Source organism: Sabethes cyaneus, chromosome 3 (assembly GCF_943734655.1).
Source record: "Sabethes cyaneus chromosome 3, idSabCyanKW18_F2, whole genome shotgun sequence".
Classification (NCBI taxonomy): Eukaryota; Metazoa; Arthropoda; class Insecta; order Diptera; family Culicidae; genus Sabethes; species Sabethes cyaneus.
Genome location: NC_071355.1, coordinates 249,020,370 through 249,039,269, shown reverse-complemented (window position 1 = coordinate 249,039,269; position 18,900 = coordinate 249,020,370). Strand labels below are relative to the sequence as shown.

At 37.0% G+C, this 18,900-nt stretch overlaps 2 protein-coding genes across 2 annotated transcripts in view; one reads left to right on the top strand and one right to left on the bottom strand.

The window, feature by feature from the left end:
- Positions 1 to 5,129: 5,129 nt before the first annotated feature.
- On the top strand, positions 5,130 to 6,439 carry LOC128743860 (angiopoietin-related protein 2-like). Its single transcript, XM_053840542.1, has 3 exons — positions 5,130 to 5,272; positions 5,331 to 5,957; positions 6,013 to 6,439. The coding sequence occupies exons 1-3, from the start codon at positions 5,139 to 5,141 to the stop codon at positions 6,143 to 6,145; spliced, it is 894 nt and encodes a 297-aa protein (XP_053696517.1). The 5' UTR covers positions 5,130 to 5,138; the 3' UTR covers positions 6,146 to 6,439.
- A 10-nt stretch (positions 6,440 to 6,449) lies between these two features.
- LOC128743855 (angiotensin-converting enzyme) overlaps positions 6,450 to 18,900 on the bottom strand; it is a 257,876-nt gene continuing 245,425 nt past the window's right edge. The window contains exon 11 of the mRNA XM_053840536.1: positions 6,450 to 6,818. Within this exon, the coding sequence (XP_053696511.1) occupies positions 6,509 to 6,818 (310 nt within the window). The 3' untranslated portion in view covers positions 6,450 to 6,508. The remainder of the gene's footprint in view (positions 6,819 to 18,900) is intronic.

Sequence of the window (18,900 nt, the reverse complement as noted above, 5' to 3'; positions counted from 1 at the left end):
GGAGAGCTAGAACCACTATTTCAGGCTAGTGAGATGCGCAAGTTCTATGAGAAGGTGAACCGATCTCGTAAAGGATACACACCGAGGCCTGATAGGTGTAGGAACGAGCAGGGAAACCTGGCCACAAACGAGCGCATAGTGGTTGGTGAGTGGAAGCAGTTCTTTGATAGGGATCTCAATTGCTGATATAGCAAAAGGAAATGGAGCAAAAGTCAACGTATGAGAGCCTAAGGGCGTTTCGACTTCCGATCTCAAAGAGATCCGGAGAGAAATAGGTCAGCTGAAAAATAGAACCGCCGAAAAGGACCGACTCTCGACAAAACTCTAGAAAAATGGCCAAGAACCATTAGGAACGGCATTTCACTGAATAATTTCATGCTTCGGACTCACCGTTCTCCCGAAATGCTACATTTCTTCATAGAATCTTGCACCAGTCATTTTGACTGGTGCTGGTATAAATGGCAAAAACAAAAATTATATTTGTAACTAATATATATAAAGTAACATTAAGTACATAAAATGTATTCTCTACTTATAGCTACAAAAGTCATAACATCGTTTCTAAAATCAAATGTCAGGTGTTGTAGAAATTTCAAATTGAAATTGCACGACCAGTCAAAATGACTGGTCTGGTATATCTAGTGTTAATGCGGTCCCATGGACGTTGGTTATAGTTTCTGTTTGCATGTTATGTTGTGTGTCTTCGGGTCTCTTCCTTTTTGCTCCAGTTGCACTTGGTAGCTTATTTGTAGACGTGCGGGGTTGCTGATAGTTCTGATTGCTTTTCGTCTTCGATCCTGCTTTAAATGCATGACTTTCAGACACGTTAGGAAATTCTTCGTAATTGGCCAATACATCGTAGAAATTGTTGGTGGGTACAAGTGCTAGCATCTCCTTTGCTTCTACGTAGGTCAGATTTTTCCTTGCCATCATTGATTTTATACTTTTTTCTTTCTGGCGTGCAGGGCAGCCTGGGTCAGTAGTACGGTGATCAGATGTTTTGATATGTAGGCATTTTACCTCATATAGACATGTTTTGGTAGTGGTGTCCTGTACCCGGGAGCATGTGTCACAGCGTGTTTTTGCTTTGCAATTAGCCTTTCCGTGGCCAAACCGATGACAGTTGTCGCAGAAGATCAATTTCCGGACGTACGGCTGAACTTTTACTGGAATCCCAAACAATTTGATTTTTTCTGGTAGCACTTTAGCTCTGAAAATTACACTAACTCGTGTCGATGGCACTTTGCCAATACAATCATTTATCCATCTATTCAAACGGTATACTTCAAGGACTTGAACATTGCTTTCAATCTCATTGAGAATTTCGTTACAACTGATATCTGTTGCTATGCCTCCAATAACACCTGTTATACACAGTAGATGACGCGGGATATAGATTTGATAACCTCTCTCTTTGAACAGTGGGTCGACAGCCATTGAATTTGCACGTTGCCAGCAATCGCAGAAAATGATAATCTTGTTATTTCCCATGTATTTCATATCCGTAATGTTGTTTCTATATTTTTCCATTTTTCGTAATACTGATCCCAATGAAAATTTGCTTGTGCTGTCCAACATTTCCACATAAAGCCTATATGGCGCCATGTCTGTTTGCGAATAGAGACAAGATTGCTTCTCCTGTGTAGTGTTCATTTTGTCTTGATTCTTTTCAGTAGCACCTTGACCTCTTTTATCGGGAAGAATTCCTCCTCCGCCACCTTCCGCCATGATTATACGGTTCTTCCTGCCTAGGTCCAATAGTATTTAAACCAACTTTTGATAGAGATTCACAAATAATGATTTAAATGTAGAAATCTTAAAAACACGTGGAAATTTTCTTTTGACTTGCTCGACTAATTTAGACGTGTGCTCGCTAAGACGTTCACCTGACGAATGAATAACTTCACATAATTCCGTTGGCACCAGTCAGTAAATGAATCAAGCAAATCTTGCAAGCAGCGATAGTCGTCTATATTTCCTGTCGGAAACCAACAATTTCAGGTCATCGGCATACACTAACTTGCAGCAGTAGTTAACGCAACATCGTTAAAGAATAGCAAGAAAGGCAGAGGTCCCATGTTGCTTCCATGAGGAACTGCAGGCTTGTCAACGGTGTTGGTAAACACCGTTGAAACATTGTTTTCGGGTTTTTCACATGAAGCACCTTGCCATTGAGGTATGAGCTCAGCCATTCAATCATCTGTTGAAAGGCACAGGTAGAGACAGTTTCCGTAACTTGCTTCTTGTCTTCCATATGCAAGATACACATCGATAGAAACTCCAACAAACAACTGGGTAACAACTTACGATTTTTGGCACAGAATTGTAAAGCAGTATGGAGCGAGTTGTGCTTAATCGCATTTTATCGTAACACATTATAGCGTATGTTGCCTCCAAAATAGTACGAATATGCCAATTTTGCCTATCAAATACGGTTTATTAGCATGCATATCTGTACGTAATGCTTGATTTTTTACTTTTATCGTATCATTTGGTCGGTGTTAAATCAAACTGAACCAAATGACAAAACTCTGATTTCGAGAAAAATGCGTTCAAAGTTTGCTGCTCTGTATAGTTTATAGCAGCTATCAATCATTCGAAATCATCTCATAACTTAGGCTGTTTACAACATTTATGTAATCTGATTATAGTAAAATATAGCTTAGAAAACTCTTGATGGTTTGCTGTCATTATTTCATTTTTTTTTAATTTTGCGACTTGGTCCGGTCTGATTTAGCATCGACCATTTATTTTAACATGTAAAAATGCCAGCTGGGTAGTACGATAATTCCTTACGTTAAGACATAAACGATTCCTTCCAAATGTCGGGAAATTTTTCTTGTGCGAATGACTTATTGAACATAGAGCATAGCGGATTGGCCACGGACTCAAAACTACAGCTGGAATCCCATCAGGACCCGCAGAGAACGAACGCTTTAGTTTTTTAGGGGCGATTAAAAACATATCGGTAGGTTACCCGATCAGGAGGGCATAACAAGATAACATCAAATTTATAACACATTCTGATATTTATAACACATTGTGTTACAAATCGGAAATAAACTGATCAGGAAGTGAAAACAAAAGTTTCAAGTTTGTAACAGATTCTGATAGTTATAACTCATTGAGTTATATAGGAGAATTAGGGCTTTGGCCACTACTAAAAATGTTACATATCATCACTGGTGTGCCCGGGACACACAATGGGGAACGTGCCATACCTTTTCTATAAAATTTAACGCAAATTTTATGTGTAATTTCAAATCTGATTTCAAGCCAAATTTTACATGCAATACCAGCCTAACTTCAAGTAAAATTTCAAGTACTATTGCAAGTCAAATTTCATGTTTATTTTGTATTCAATTTAAATTCTAAATTTAATTCGAATTTAATGTCCAATTTCAAGTTTAAATTTTGATCCAATATCAAATCCAATACCATGTCCATTTGACATGTAATTTCAAATGAAATTCAAAGTGAAATTTCGTGTCAAATTTCAAGTGCAATTGCAAATTGCAATCTACGTCCTATTCAGTTGTTCAATTTTCAGTGTTCGGTTTCAGTACATCAGAACGAAATAACGATTACATGTAGCGAATTCTGATATCTATCAATTTTGCACTAAGAAAATTTTGTCGTCAATTCTAGACTTTTTTTATTTGTTTGGATAACAGTTTTTTTAAGCATCCGACAACAGCAAGTGTATAAAATGAAAACATAAACTATTGCAGTTAGAAATATACTCGATGCAAAATGCCGCTCCTGTTAAGCCATCTTTTATGTATTTTCTGCACTTTATTAGTTCTAACAACGAATTAGGATTAAAAAAAATCTCTCAAACTTTTATTTTGGAACAAAACGTAATCGAGCAAACACATTATGAAAAAAATTAATAACGATAAAATAAAATGTTTTAGTTTTTTTCTCGGTTTTCGTCTTGTTTACAAAATTTAAAAGCAACAAATGTTTTCTCCAATCCTTTACTAACAAAACCTCGTATAATTGAGAAATATTTTCTTCCACGCATCACTAAAATAATTAGGTTCATAATTGTTATTAATCTTTACTTTTACTGTGATTGGTTCCTACCAAAATCAGCAATAACATTTATAGAATCAAAACCTGAAATATAAAACTCATTTAAAAAAAAAAGTTTGAATGGCCAGGTTCACTTCAATTTATTTTCTGGTATATTTGAAAGCACTTCGAGCAACACTGTCAGAACGGTGCAACACTGATAAAACGGATTCGATTTCTTTTTCTTGATCACGGTCTCGTACCAAAAGAGATCTATTTATAGACAGCTCGAACAGCAAAAACTGACAACTGACAGAATAAGCTATCGGTCAAATCATATTAGCATTTAAACTACCTACATTCAAGAGTAGTTCTGGTACAGTGGTTAAGACGATGGCATCGTGTGCGGTATGTCGTGAGTTCAATTCCGACTGAAAGGGTGCGGTTTATGAAATTGAAAAAATGTGTGAAAATCTTTTTCTGTTGCTATTTGTAAATGTTCCCGATAAATAGTTGTACTATTTTTGACAATAGGTCGGGAAAATGTCGATATAGCAGACAGAGGTAAAGAAGTTTTTGTTTTATCAAAATTATAACACAATTTGTTAGAAGTATGGTAACAAATTTTGATATAATTTTGTTCAAAACATAACAAACTTTGTTATATTTTTGCTATCACTGCTAAGCAGTTTTGTTAGAATTTGAGTTATTTTAACCACTTGCAGTAGCTAAATTATAACAGCCGTTGTTAGCAAAAAATCGGTCGAAAAATAACAGGATCAGTTATAATTTTGTTATGCCCTCCTGATCGGGTACGTTGAACAGATGAGGTATGGCAATGTGGAAACGATCAGTTGCTTTCCGTGTTTCATACAAATTCTGCAGTGAGATCGATCGAATTTAATATAAAAAGTAACTTACTCTACACGATAGATTTTTGTAAATAGGTGAAACGCAATCGTTTCTTACCTATACGAGATTGATACAATTATGACAGGCAAATTGCGTCATTAGACAGCATCAACATACAAATGCAATTTGCTTATCTGTATAAGCGAACTGCTTCAGTTCACTGTTCAGTTATCAACGATCGTCTGTTTAACGAACTACTACTTAGGATAATGTTGGCTGTGGTGATAGTGATTATTGCTTTCATAACTAGAAGCACCGTTTCGGAAAATAATGCCAGTGTTTACAATACATCCGATTTTGGATTCGAACTAATCATGACCAAATTGGAGGCAATTAATTTTAAGTAAGTTAAAAAAGAATTTCAACATTCCACAGATTCCAGTACTGAATTTTCCTTTTAGTATACAACAAATCAATTCGAGTCAACAGGTGGAGATGCAAAGCTTGAAGCGAACGCTGGAAGAAATCAAAACCCTAATCACGAACTGCTCGCTGGTTTGGTCACAAAAATTTCCGCAAACCTGCGCAGAAGCGACGGTTGGCCTCTCAGGGTTGTACCGCATTCAACTTCGGCCAGGATTTACGCATCCCTTCGACGTTTACTGCGACCAGCAATATGAGGATGGCGGTTGGACGGTGATTCAAAACAGATACGATGGTTCCGTTGATTTCTTTCGAGGTTGGGATCAGTACGAAGAAGGTTTTGGAGATATGCACGGCGAGTTCTGGTTGGGATTGAGAAAAATACACGAACTGACGTATGCTAAACCTCACAAACTGCACGTTGTAACGGAGGACATTGATGGGACAGTCGCTGTGGCCAAGTACAGCCGATTCCAGATTGGAGATGCAAAGAGCAAGTATTTCTTGAAAAGTTTGGGAAGATTCAGTGGAACTGGTGGGGATTCACTAACGGTGTATCATAAAGGAATGAAGTTTTCTACTTTTGATTCCGACAATGATAAGGACTTCCAAAGTTGTGCTCGGCAGCATCAAGGTGCTTGGTGGTATAATACCTGCGGCTCAAGGTACCGTCTGTGTGTTCTCTTGAAATGAATAGTTAAGTATTTTTGATTTTTGCAGTAATTTGAATGGGCTGTATCGGGAAGGAGGGCATCCCTTCGGGATGTATTGGCTTCCGTTTCATGGAGCGGAATTAAAAAGTTCACGCATGATGATTAAGGTTATCTCCGAAAAGGCTAATGATGATAGCTGATATTCTACTCAAGAGTTATAACTTAATGTTATTGGTACCTACATTAAGAACTATCAGAGCGACTATAAACAGCCTTCAGGTTAAAAATTTGCTCATTCAGCATTGGAATACAGTGGAACGATAAGCGCTCGATTTAATCTCTATGTTTTATGTAATTGTACGGGACCATAAAACGCTTTCTGCGGACACAAAAAATGTCATACCTGCATAACTATTCATTCAGACAGGTGTGTTGCACAATGACAGCCAATTAACATACTTTCTCAGCAAACATTAAATGACACATTTTATTCTACTTCGTCTATAAAACTCTTTGATTGATTGCCGAAAAGAAAACAATATCTCTACTAGATCAACCCCCGACTAATACGCTCTGTTTCGCACAAAAAGATAGGCCCCAATAAAAATCAACACCACACTCAGCCGGGGTCGCACGGCACCATTGTAGAAGCCACCGAAAACCTGCAGATTCGCCGTCTCGATGCTGTGCTTGCAGTAGTCCCCGTCGTAGATCCAGCCGACGAACTCGTTGGTGCGCAGATTTTCGTTGCGAAGCCACTCCTCGAGCGGCCTGAAGTACTCCCGGAGTGCCGTACCGTCCAACCGGCCCTCGCCGATCACCTCCTGGAGAACCTGTTGCCACGGTTCAGATGCGCCGCGTTCCATCAGCTGCCTGCGAATAGAGAAAAATCCTTCATTAGCCATTGGGGTTCTGCTGGCGTTGGGTCGAAAATAAAAAAATAGAAACAGAATTGCGATAGATCATGTCAAGAAGCGTGTACAGTTTGCTGCAGCCGGCCGGGCGATGAATGGCGGGTTATGAAATTTTCGCAACCGACCACAACTTGCCACGGGACGGGACGTTTCGTCCGCTGTCTTCTTACCCACGATTGCGTCCGCGAGGGGACATTATTTGCCGGTTGCGCAATTTTGAGCTGAAACCCCATTACTTTGAAGAGGGGTCCGCTTCAACCTCGGTCCGATGTCATTCGCCTGGCCTGGCCTGGCCGTCCGACAACGGTGGCGATGAAGAAATGACTCTATTTGATGAGAGATGTTCGTAAATAAAATTATAATTCGACTCCGCAGCAACGGCGTTGCTGGGAGGGAAAATTGAAAGTTTTCGAGCATCTCCGATGTGCCATAAAGATTCGGTGAGATCGTCATACTGAACCGCTGCCCTGCAGGAGGACGGTCCACACGGACCACTAGCGATCAATAGAAGTCATATTTTCTGCCCCGGTTCGGAGGGTTTAAAAATTGAAAGCATATTTTTTCACTAACGTGATGACAGCTTTCCGATGCCTAAAGTCGGCGTATGTACCCATTAGCCCTCGCTGGCTGGTCTGGCAGTGCAGTTTTAATGATTGTCGTTCAATTCACTCAATTGGTATGCAGCGTTGTTGAGCTGCATATATCTTGCGGAGACCAACGCAAGTGACGGTCAGAAAAGTTTATGTCACTTGCTGTTTGGGTTTGCATTTATTTTTTGCAACCTTGTTGACGATGTTTAATTTTTATACTCGTTATACAATAATTTAATGAATAAAAAGTTGACGGAAGATATTAAGGCACAAAGGTTGATCCTTTTGCAGCTTTCGCTTTTTCTCACAACCTTCTCGTTACTGGCTATCTTCACAGCGTAGCGGAAATGAGTGGAGAACAAGGCGGGATATAAGTTTTGAATTTGAATTTTATAGAGCACCTACTAATACTTAACGGGTGATTCCTATCACGTCCAACCATTCCTCTCAAAACAAAATGGCCTCTTTCCACCACATGATTCATCGTGTGGATAGCCACCCACTGAATAAAGAAGAAAAAGAGTATAATTAAAACATATTTTAGAAATGGCTAGTTTGAATGGTTTCAAGATGAAATGGATGGTTTTCACCAGCTTGAATAAAAAAGGAAAGTATTACTCAGAAATTCCTTTACGACATTAATTCTTTTAGGTGAAGATCTGAAAAGGGTAGCTGTCGAGAATGATGGTGCTTTAACTCACCAGTTTCATTCGAAATTTAAAAAATATGGAATGGATATTGTCTACACTAGTAGAAATGGTCGGCTCCAAATATGGTTGGGGTCAACAAAAGAATCTGTTGTCTTACTAGTAGAACCAAGCGGGTGATAATAGTTCACCGTTTTACTAATTATTAGGCGATTGAAATTTCCGTATTTTTGGTCCTTTTTGCCCACTGTGCATCGCTTTATTCGGGGGACAGAGTTTTCTGTTGATTAAATAAGGAAGGATTCTGGTTAAAAATCAATATCGCAATGTGAAGTTTTTTCAATTACCTCATTTCATAACTTGCTCGACTTGCTGAAATAGTTTATCCTGGTGATTCGGCTGGCTTTATCAGTCGATTTATACACTAGATTGAATAATAATCTATAACGATAACGGGTGCGCGACATTAAGCATACGGACGTTTGGCATACGTTTATTAGGCATAATGGACGTTGAGCATAATTTAAAAAACATCGCTTTCCTACGAATGATGGTCGTTTGCCATAAAAACATTGGCAAAGTCATAAGGGACAATTTGGCATATTCCCGTGAAACATATTTTATGACATTTCACAGATGCTTTAGATCGAAACGGTCACAGGTTGTGACCGTATTTAATTTTTTTCAGTCACGATCAAATTTACTTTCGAAGCTGTTAAAGTAAGTTAAAGTAAGACGTAATCCTGCGTCAAAAAAGGAACCAAAACTAGGCGAAAAATTGACGTCCCAGAAAAGTGTCAAGAAGAAACTAAGAAGAGTTTAAAAGGAGTGAAAAGAGTCCTTGAAAAAATGAAAAAGGGTCAAGGAAGAGTGAAAGGCTAGTCAAAGAAGAATTCAATAAAGTCTAAGTTCAATAAAAACCCATGAACAGTCCAAAAACAGCTCTAAAAGAGTACAAAAAGCGTCTAAAAAGAGTTCAGAAAAAATCCAAAATTAGCCCACAAAGAGTCTAAAAGAGTCCAAAAACCCGAGAAACACCAAAGAAATTTAAAAACAGCCTAGCTTCGGCTGGAAATATACTAAATTTGGATTAGCATGGCCCCTGCGCAAGGATGACGCGAAAATATCAGCAAAAGTAGGTTTAGAAATGCAATAATTAATTCAGAAAATTAGAAACAATATGAGTAATACTAGTCTGTACTGCACTGAAGACTGTAAACAACAATAAATATATATTAATAACGAGTTCAAAAATAGTTCTAAGGAGTCCAGAATGATTCCAAAGAAAGTCCAAAAAGGGTCCAGAAAGAGTTCAAAACGAGCCCGTAGAAAATCCAGAAAAGGTTACTAAATAATGCAAAAATATGCCTAGTCTGAAAAAAAGTTCAAAAATAAAAGTTAAAACTGAGTCTAAAAAGAAACCAAAGAGTCCACCAAAATAAGCACCTAGAAAGTCCAGAAAGGTTCGAGAAAAAAAAATCAGAAAAAGACCAAAGAAGTCTAAAAACAACCCGTAACGAGCCTAAAAAGAGTCCTGAAGGAGTCGTATAGAATTCCAAAAGGAGTTCAAAAAAGTCCTAAACAGTTCCAAAGTTCAGAGTCCAGAGTCCAAAGAGTTTAAAAGTTTTCACGAAGGGTCTATAGTATGGTAGTAAGAGTCCAAAAAAATCTAAAATGCACCTAAAAATAGTCTAAAAAGATTCCAAAATAATTTTGAAAAGACAAAAACGCCCAAAACGAATCCACAAAGTGCAAAAAATAGCCCCAAATGAGTCCAAAAGAAGTTCAATACGAGTTAAATAAAGTATAAGCGTGGTCAACAAAATTTAAAGAGAGAAGAATCTAAAAACGAATTTGAAAAGCGTCTAAAAAGAGTCCAAAATCAATCTAAAGGAAATCCAAAAAAGTCAAAAACGAATAAAAATGAATTCAAAAAGAGTAGGAAATGAGCCCACAGAGTTCAGAAAGAGCCAAGAAACCGGGTAAGAGACCAAAACGAGTCTATAAACAACCCATACAGAGTTCATAAAGGGCCCAGAAGGAGTCCGAAAAAAATCCAGAAAGCGGTCAAAATTAGTTCAAATAGAGTCCGAAAAGAGTACAAAGGGTTTAAAAAGTTTTCAAGAAGAGTCTGAAATGATTCCAAAACTAGAAGAAGAAAAATGTGTTCAAAAAGAGTCTAAAAAGATTTCAAAATAATTTTAAGCTCCCAAAAAGATTCGTTTCACACTCGCTTTGAAAAAGAGCGCCCAAAAAGAGTCAAAACACACCCATTTTGAAAACTTTTGAAGGTCTTTGGGTTCGTTATGGTCTGTTTTTAAATTGCTTTGGGCTTTTTCTGAATTTTTCCGGACCATTTCTGGACTCACTATGGGTTCATTTTGAACTCTCTGGGTTCTTTTTAGTCGCTTTTTTAACTTCTTTTTGCATTATTTTTTAACCCTTTTTGATTTTTTGTGGGCTCATTATGGACTCTTTCTAGACCCTATTTGGACTCTCTTTGGACCATTTTTGGACTCTTTTTAAATTTCTTTGGGACTCTTTTTATAGACTTTTTTGGCTCTTTCTAAACTATGGGGCTTATTTTGGACGAGTCCATAAAGGGTCCAAAAAGAGTCCCGAAGGATTTCAGAAAGCGTTAAAAAAGTTCTGAAAGAGACCGAAAAGAGTCCAAAGAGTTTAAAAAATTCACAAAAGAGTCTGAAATGAGTCCAAAAGAAGTTTGTAGAAAGTATATGAAAAGTCTAAGAAAAAACTAAAAAGCAAATTGATTTAAAAAAATACAAAAGTGTCCAAGAGTTTCTAAAAAGTAAAATAATACCTAAAATGAATCTAAAGAGATTTATAACAATGCAAAAAGAGTGCAACAAGAATCCACAGAAAGCCCAGAGCGAGACCAAAAAGTTCCAAGTAAAGTTAAGAAAAAATTAAGGTTCAACATAAAGTCCAAGAAGATTTGAAACCATAACCAAAGAAATAGTCAAATAAAGACACAATGAAATACTCAAAGAAATACAAATAGACTCATAGAGAAAAAGTTAAAAGGAAGAGATTAAAGAGTCAATGGCATCAGAGCATCAGAGAAACGATCAAAAAATGAGTCAAGGAAAACGTATCTATTCTAAGAATATTCCAAGAATAAACCAAGAAGAATGTAAAAAGAGGCCAAGAAAATTCAAAGAAGATATATATAGAATAGTCCAAGAAAGGGGAAAAAATGAGTCAAATAGAGATTCATAGAATCCCCCAGAATAAAGAGTCAAATAAAGAATCAGCAAAAATCCAAAGAAAAAATCAAAATGGAGTCAAAGGAAAAGTAAAGGAAGTATCAAACAGTGAAATCGAATAATGAACTAAATAAGGAACTAAATAAGGAATGAAAGAAAGAATCCAACAAGGGTCAAAGCAAGAGTTCCAAAAGACTCAGAAAAAGTTAAAGAAAGTGTCACAGAAAATGTCATAGAAAGATTTAATGAATGGCTCATTAACAAAATGCGCCAAAAATGAAGCATAGGTAGAGTCAAATAAAGAGTTTAAAAAGAGTCCAAGGAGAGTGCAAGGATAGTCCAAGAAGGCACAAAAGTGGGCACAAAGAAAGAGTCAAAAGTCTTTCTAAATAACCAGCCATTACCAGCCGCAAGGTTGCCCTCACAAGCGAGTGGTCATGGGTTCGAATCCTAGTAGAATCAGGCCATTCGATGTTAAATGACTTTAGCATGGGTTTATTTTCAGGGCCCTCTACATACTAGTTTCCTATTGAATTCTGCATTTACCAACAATGAACCCTCTAACCAGGGCAATAAGTTATAAGAATGATACTTGCTCGCATCTCGAGCCTATGGGCAAACTAGTTCCCGCACTTCCTGACTCTTGCGCCAGATTGGTTGTAAGGTAGTAAAAAAAGGAGGTACAAAACATTGACACTTGAGCACGGAAAATAAAGCAATCCGTGCACTCTGTAGCGATACTGAAAAAAAGAGCGAAGTGGGGAATACAACACTTGCATGGTATCACAACAGATCGAAATACTGGTCGCCGTGATATTGTCCACAAAAAAGGGTGAAAATATCTGTGACTCAAAGAAGAAAACAGAGTCAAACAAGGAGTCAGAGAAAGATTGAGAGAAAGAATCAGAGAAAGCGGTAAAGAAAGACTCCAAGAAAGAATCACAGAGAGGACCAACCACGAGTTCAAGAAAGAGTCAAAAAAGTAGTCAATAAAATGTTCAGAAAATGTTAAAGCAATGTCAAAGAAAAAGTTAACGAATAACACAAAACAGAAACTAAAGAAAAACCCGATTTAATCCACCTAGTGGTGAAAGGAACCTTTGTTATACGGTCTTACTTGCTATTTGAGATAGAAATCGACACGTCTTCGGAACATAATTCATCTATTGGTTAACGTTACGTAGTTCGTTGGTTTTCATAAAATTGTTGGAAATTGAATAAGTGTTCACAATTTGAACAAAATAGGAGCACTTATAAATTTTGATAGATCCTTTTTTCATGAAATTACTGAGTAAGGGTAAGTTGGTTGTTACTAATTTGAGTAAGTGCAAGTAAAAGCAAGTTGTAAGAGGAAATATTATTATTTAACATATACATTGCCTAGTATAGGTCTAGTTTGTAGGTTTTAGAACTATGCATAAATTCCTGTAATGCCATTCTTTTTGATTGACATTAATAAAGTTTTCTTAAATAAATTTCATTAATTTTTATTAACCTTCGGTTACTCACGCTGTTGCATTTTGTACAACACGTGTAGGTTTTTGAATGCCATATTGTTATAAAGTTACAAATCGCTGTTTAACTAACGTATATTCTTCAATAAACTTGTTATGAGGAAAATGTCATAATTATTCAATGCATTAATGCTTTAAATTGTTGGGAAAATAGATCAGCATAAACTGACATCACAGAAACGAAGCAATCAGCATGTGAAGTGTACCGCAATTGATCCCAACTGGAATTTTCTCTCGTTTCTTCATATGGAAAAATGGTGTCTGTATGCAGCAAAACTATCAGCAAATGTATAATGTTTAAAATTTATCTGTTGGTAGTCGAGTAATTTGGAGTCAAATTTAGGGTATTTTTTATAATAAAAGTTCTACAGTACCTAAACAAACAAACATAGAGGTACACTATATTCAGCAAAGTTGTGTATTTTTACTATTTTACAATTTTATAATACATGAAGTCATGAAGTCATACAACAATTACAAAAAGAGCTAAAATATAAAATACTGATTTTACAAATTCATAAACAATAAATAAGATTTTCTATCTTCGCTGAATAGATAGAAGGTTACTGTGTTCAACAAAATTTCTTGTAATAATATGTTCTAAAACTTTGCAGAACACATCAATGTGTTATATTGAAACTGAAGAAAAATATTTTTTTTATTTCACTTTTAGGGGGATTAATCAAAATTTAAATTGCACCAGATGATAGAACTTTCAATTTCAAGAAATTCTTCCGAAGGTTTCATAAACCTAAAACCAAGTTTTCTCAGTCAAAACTCTAGTGCGCATGTCTTTTTGGCTTTGGGCCATTGTGCGCGCGAGTAACCGTATTACAAAAGTTGGCGCGAGTGTTGGAGGGTTAATATCTTTTGATCGGCAAAACCGATTCTTCTGAAATTTTGCAGATATATTTGCAGCAATAAAATCTCTAATTTGATGCCAAAATAATTCAAACTAGATAAACTATCTTAGCTGAAATCGTTATAAATTATTGTAAATTTTAATGTGTTGTTTTCAATTGCTCATAACTTTCAAATTAAACGTCCAATCAAAAAACAAATCAATAGTGATCTATTAGGCTATGTTACCTTTCAAATGAGACTAAAAGCGCCTGAATCGGTTTAGCCATCTCTAAGAAACAGGCGATAATTATTACCTTGTCAAAACAGGTTTTTTAAGCATAACTTTTAAAGTACTCGTTTGTTTTCAATAAAATTTATCCGAAAAATTTAGCCTTAACAAGAGCTTTAATTCGATACTAAGATCGTTGAAATCGGTCAATTGGTTCCAGAGAAAATCGTGTCACGTAATTTTCACATTTTTGCTTATAACTTTCAAACGAAAAGTCGGACCATGAAACAATTCAATAGTGATGTACTAGGCAATAATACCTTTCAAACAAAAGTAATAGCGAACAAATCCGTTCAGCCATCTTCGAGAAACAGGCGATAGAAAAGTTGCGCCCCGCACATACATACACACATACACACACACACACACACAGACATTGCTCAGTTCGTCGAACCCTGTCGATTGGTATATGTGGCTCGGCCCTCCGGGCCTCGGATCAATTTCGTGTTTTTCGACCAATTCCTAAACCTTTGTTATAGTATAACAAAGGTAAAACTTAATGAAAAAGCCAAGTAAGGGTCTACAGAATGAAGTCAAGTAAAAATTCAAGGAAAAATTCAACGGCGAAAGAAAACTTACAGAAAACTCAAAGAAACGTTCAGAAAAAGGATTAAATAAAAAATCAAAGGAGAAAGTAAAGTAAGAGTAAAAATCATTGAGTTGAAAATATCAATTAACAAGTAGATTTCACCAATGATTCTTTGTTAAGTAAATCTAAAGTGCATTCAATCCTGGAAACAACAGTAAGCCGTTCAGAAATTGGGTTATTTTATTATTTTTTCAATTGGATTGTATTTAAAGATGAAAATATCGGCTCTTTAAAACTAATCAGCGGTAAACTTCATTTGCACATTAAGCATGCAGATCATTTACTTTGTTCGATACAAAATCTTTCTTAATTTCAATTAGGGTAAGGAACGAGTTAAGCAGTGTCACCTATTTTAATCAGTTGAAAATAAATGAGCCGAAAATGCACTTTTTTATTCATATTAACAAAATCTTTTGGTAGGATCAACTACACAAATCACTTAACCATACATTTAATTCGCACAAACACAATTTACTGGGTTTCCGACAAGAAATACGATGAATTAAAAATTGTTGTCCAAAAACGTACATTTTTCAGCTGCTGAAGGCAATCACCACCTCGCTACTAACCAATCCATCACATTTTTCAGCACTGATTACAACCACTCTAAAAGTCAAGCACTCGATTGTCACATACCATATTATTCACTATCTTTTTCTCTATTATCTAAGGCTCTGTCACTAGCCGAAAGTTTTATCATTTTATAACAAAACTGAAAACAAATTCTGAATTGACGGAACCTGTTCACCAGTGGCAGCAGCTGCAGCATAACTGATGAACTATCGTGCTGCCAAGACACTGTTTCGGTTCTGGTAATAACAATTATAGGTTTGAAATTAACTGAAACCTCCAATGGTGAAACCGTGGTTCAATACTTTCAAGAGAAATGTATGTTCATAATTAATTTTTCTTTATTAAAAACAACAGCTGTCTTTTTCAATAATTTTCGAAGATTTTCTCAGTGATTTAATGAAGCAACGATGTGTTTCAATGTTATTTGCTTTGACAACACTGTTCTGAGTCGGACCATGTGTACTGCTATGTTTGGCTCTTTTGTTCTCCCACCATCCTTATAAACAGCGAGTGAGACGTCAAACTCGCAGTTTCCCATAAGAACACTAGAGAATAAAAGAGATGACGAATACCGTTTGCCGAACGGTGCGGTGAGTGTATGCCCCGATAAACAATTTAGACAGATGGCATTTTACGCATCTATGCCGATACGCTATGCCGATTACGTATCAGATGCCGATTAGTAGGTCGCGGATAGGAACGCGAACTTACTGAATAGGGGGAAAAGTTCAAGGGTTTTTTATGGGGACGTAAAAAAATTCAGATTTCAGGAGTGCTTAAAAAAGCACCTTGAGGGTGAATATATGTTCGGTCTGATCAAAATTAGTTCCACCGCTCCAACTTTTAAAGCGAAAAATCAAAAGTTTAGCTCAACAATAGTGTCTTTTAATGGTAACAGCTTGAAGAACTATAGATAGCAAGAAGATTGGCATGCCGATATCCCCCACTTAGACAACCCATCGCTTGTAATAAAGTAAAACAATCAGTGACCCGCTTAGACTGCTTAAAACCGGTTCTTTACCCTACTTCCACATGAATCAACCGCGAAGCGCGAAGCAAACCACCAGTTGGGAAAAGAAGTTCTAATCTTGCAAGCCAGAGCCTAGACTGGTTCACGGGAGGAGGACTTGCAGTTCTGCTACACTCTTGAAGTCGATAAACGTCAGGAAGCATTTGAACCATCCTTCGGGGGAAGCCCCGAATTTGAGATTCATGGATGGAGTATTTAAGCGATTCGTTTGCTGTGCGGGCAGCATCAGTGTATATCAAGAACCAAACCAGAACCTTTGTCCAACATGCTGCTCGTTGAGTTCGTGCTGTTTTCGGTGATAATTTTAGCTCGTTTGGTGAGTAGTACAGATGAAGTATGCTGCCCAAGTTCAAATTTAACCCTGACTGGTTGGGATGCCATAAATTTTAGGTAGGCTAGAATTTTGTACGTTTTTAGAGAAACTATTATGAAGTTTTATCCATTATATTAGTATACAACAAAATAATCTTCGTACGCAAGAACAATTTCAAGTACTCAGCTCGGATGTTGAGAATCTGCGGAGATCCTTGGATACTATTGGCGGTACAATCGTTAAGCATATCCAGCAGATCAACAGAATCGGAGGAGATGCTCTTCCAAACATTCGAAACGAATTGGAATTACTATCGCTTAACATAAGCCAAATATTAAATGATACTAGGTCTGTAAATCATGGTTATTTTAGGCGCAGCTTTTCAATGTCGGAAATTTAATATTTCTAGTCAAATTCATCGAGTTCAACAAATCATGCCAATAACGAACATGCTGAAAGATGCTATCCAACAACTGCTTGCTGATGCGCATCGAAAATGTGAGGAACGACCTCATTTGCCACAGACGTGTACTGAAGTGCTGCCGGACCGTAGATCGGGGCTGCATCGTATTCAGCCGCCAACGAGCTCCAACAAGGCATTTGATGTTTATTGCGATCAGGAATATGAAAACGGTGGCTGGACGGTGATTCAGAACCGTTATGATGGCTCGGTTCAGTTCTACCGAAGTTTGGATCAGTACGAAACCGGTTTCGGAGACTTTCACGGAGAGTTCTGGCTGGGTTTGATGAGAATTCACGTACTAACGTATACCAAGCCACACGAGCTGCACATTGTTATGGAAGACTTTAATGGCAGGGTTGTCGTGGCAAGGTACAGCCGATTTCTGGTGGGCGGACCACTGGAAGAGTATTCTTTGAAAAGTTTGGGAAACTACAGTGGAACTGCAGGCGACTCGTTAACTCCCTCGCTGGGTATGAAATTTTTAGCCCTGAATCCTAATAGCAGTCTCCCTTCGACAAACTGTGCAGCAATATACAGGGGAGGCTGGTGGTATGCAGAATGCGACGCAAGGTAGGAAGTATGCATGGTTAGTACTTGAAAAATTGTATTTTAAATATGTTCTCCAATGAGTAGCAATTTGAATGGGCGCTATCTTAAAGGACCACAAAAAGGCATTACGATGAGTTGGGAAACATTTCGAGGCCGCCACTATGGACTTAAACGTTCGCGCATGATGATTCGGGTCGCAGATAACGTTTGAAAAGTTTTTAAACTTTTTATTATTGTCTAAGACTGCTAAATAATTATTATTATAATTTATCAAATTTTAACATTATTTTGATGTAAATAAAGAACTAGAATACTATTCCGTTGGTAGTTGGTAAGCGCTCACTTATTTTGATACCAATAAGATTGCGGATTGCACCGAAAAATTGCAATGGTATCCTGGTAACCAACAAGTATTACCAGGGGGTAGACAGTATTTTGTTATAGCGGCGTTTGACAAAAAAATCTGACCTCACCTATCTTTAAAAATAATAGACTTGAAATCGCGAAGCGAATATCGTAGTTCTTTATAACCAAGTAGTTGGTATTCTTATTCTATTTGCATAAATTAACTGTACGATATCGCGTTGATAATCGATAATCGCCGATGAAAATGCGTTGATAAAACGAAAAAGTGGTGAAAAGGTGGAAAAAATTCGATGAAAAATACGACGGAAACCGAAAAAGGTCTGAAAAGTCTCAAAAGGGCGACGAGATAATAAAAAGGTAACATTTTTGTTGTCTTGACAACAGAATGACAAAAAAGGGCCAGAGAGACGGCAAAAAAACGGTGAAACGACGACAAAAGACGATGAAAAGACATTAAAACAGCAATAAAACAGTCGACAAAACCGGCACAAAGTAAGAATGAAAATACGATAGAGAGTCACAAAAGGCTGACGATTACGAAAAAAGAGAACAAGAGAAGACGGCGAAAAGACAACAATATGAAGACGAAAAGATGCCAAAACAGCGACAAAAGAACAAAACTAAACACGACTATGAAAACAAATACACACGATAAAAAGACGTTTAAAAGTGTCTAAAAATCCAACGAAAAAGCGACAAACAATATCAAACGCAGACTTTAAAAACAACGAACGGACAACGAAAATACGTTGAAATGATGGCAAAAAAAACCTTGAAAAGATGACAGAAATCTGGCAGAGAGATGATAAAATGTCGGCGAAAAGATATCGAAAAGACAACAATAAACAAAAAGACGGCTAAAATACGACGAAGAAGCGCCGAAAAAAACGCCTGAGTAGCAACAAAAACTGTCAAAAAGGATAACACAAAACGACGAAATAAGTATAAACCTCTAGGCGGTGAAAAGATGGTATAAAAACGGTAAAACAGGAACAAAAAAAAACAACATGTCAGGAAACGATTAAAAAGCTTGAAATAGGTGACAAAA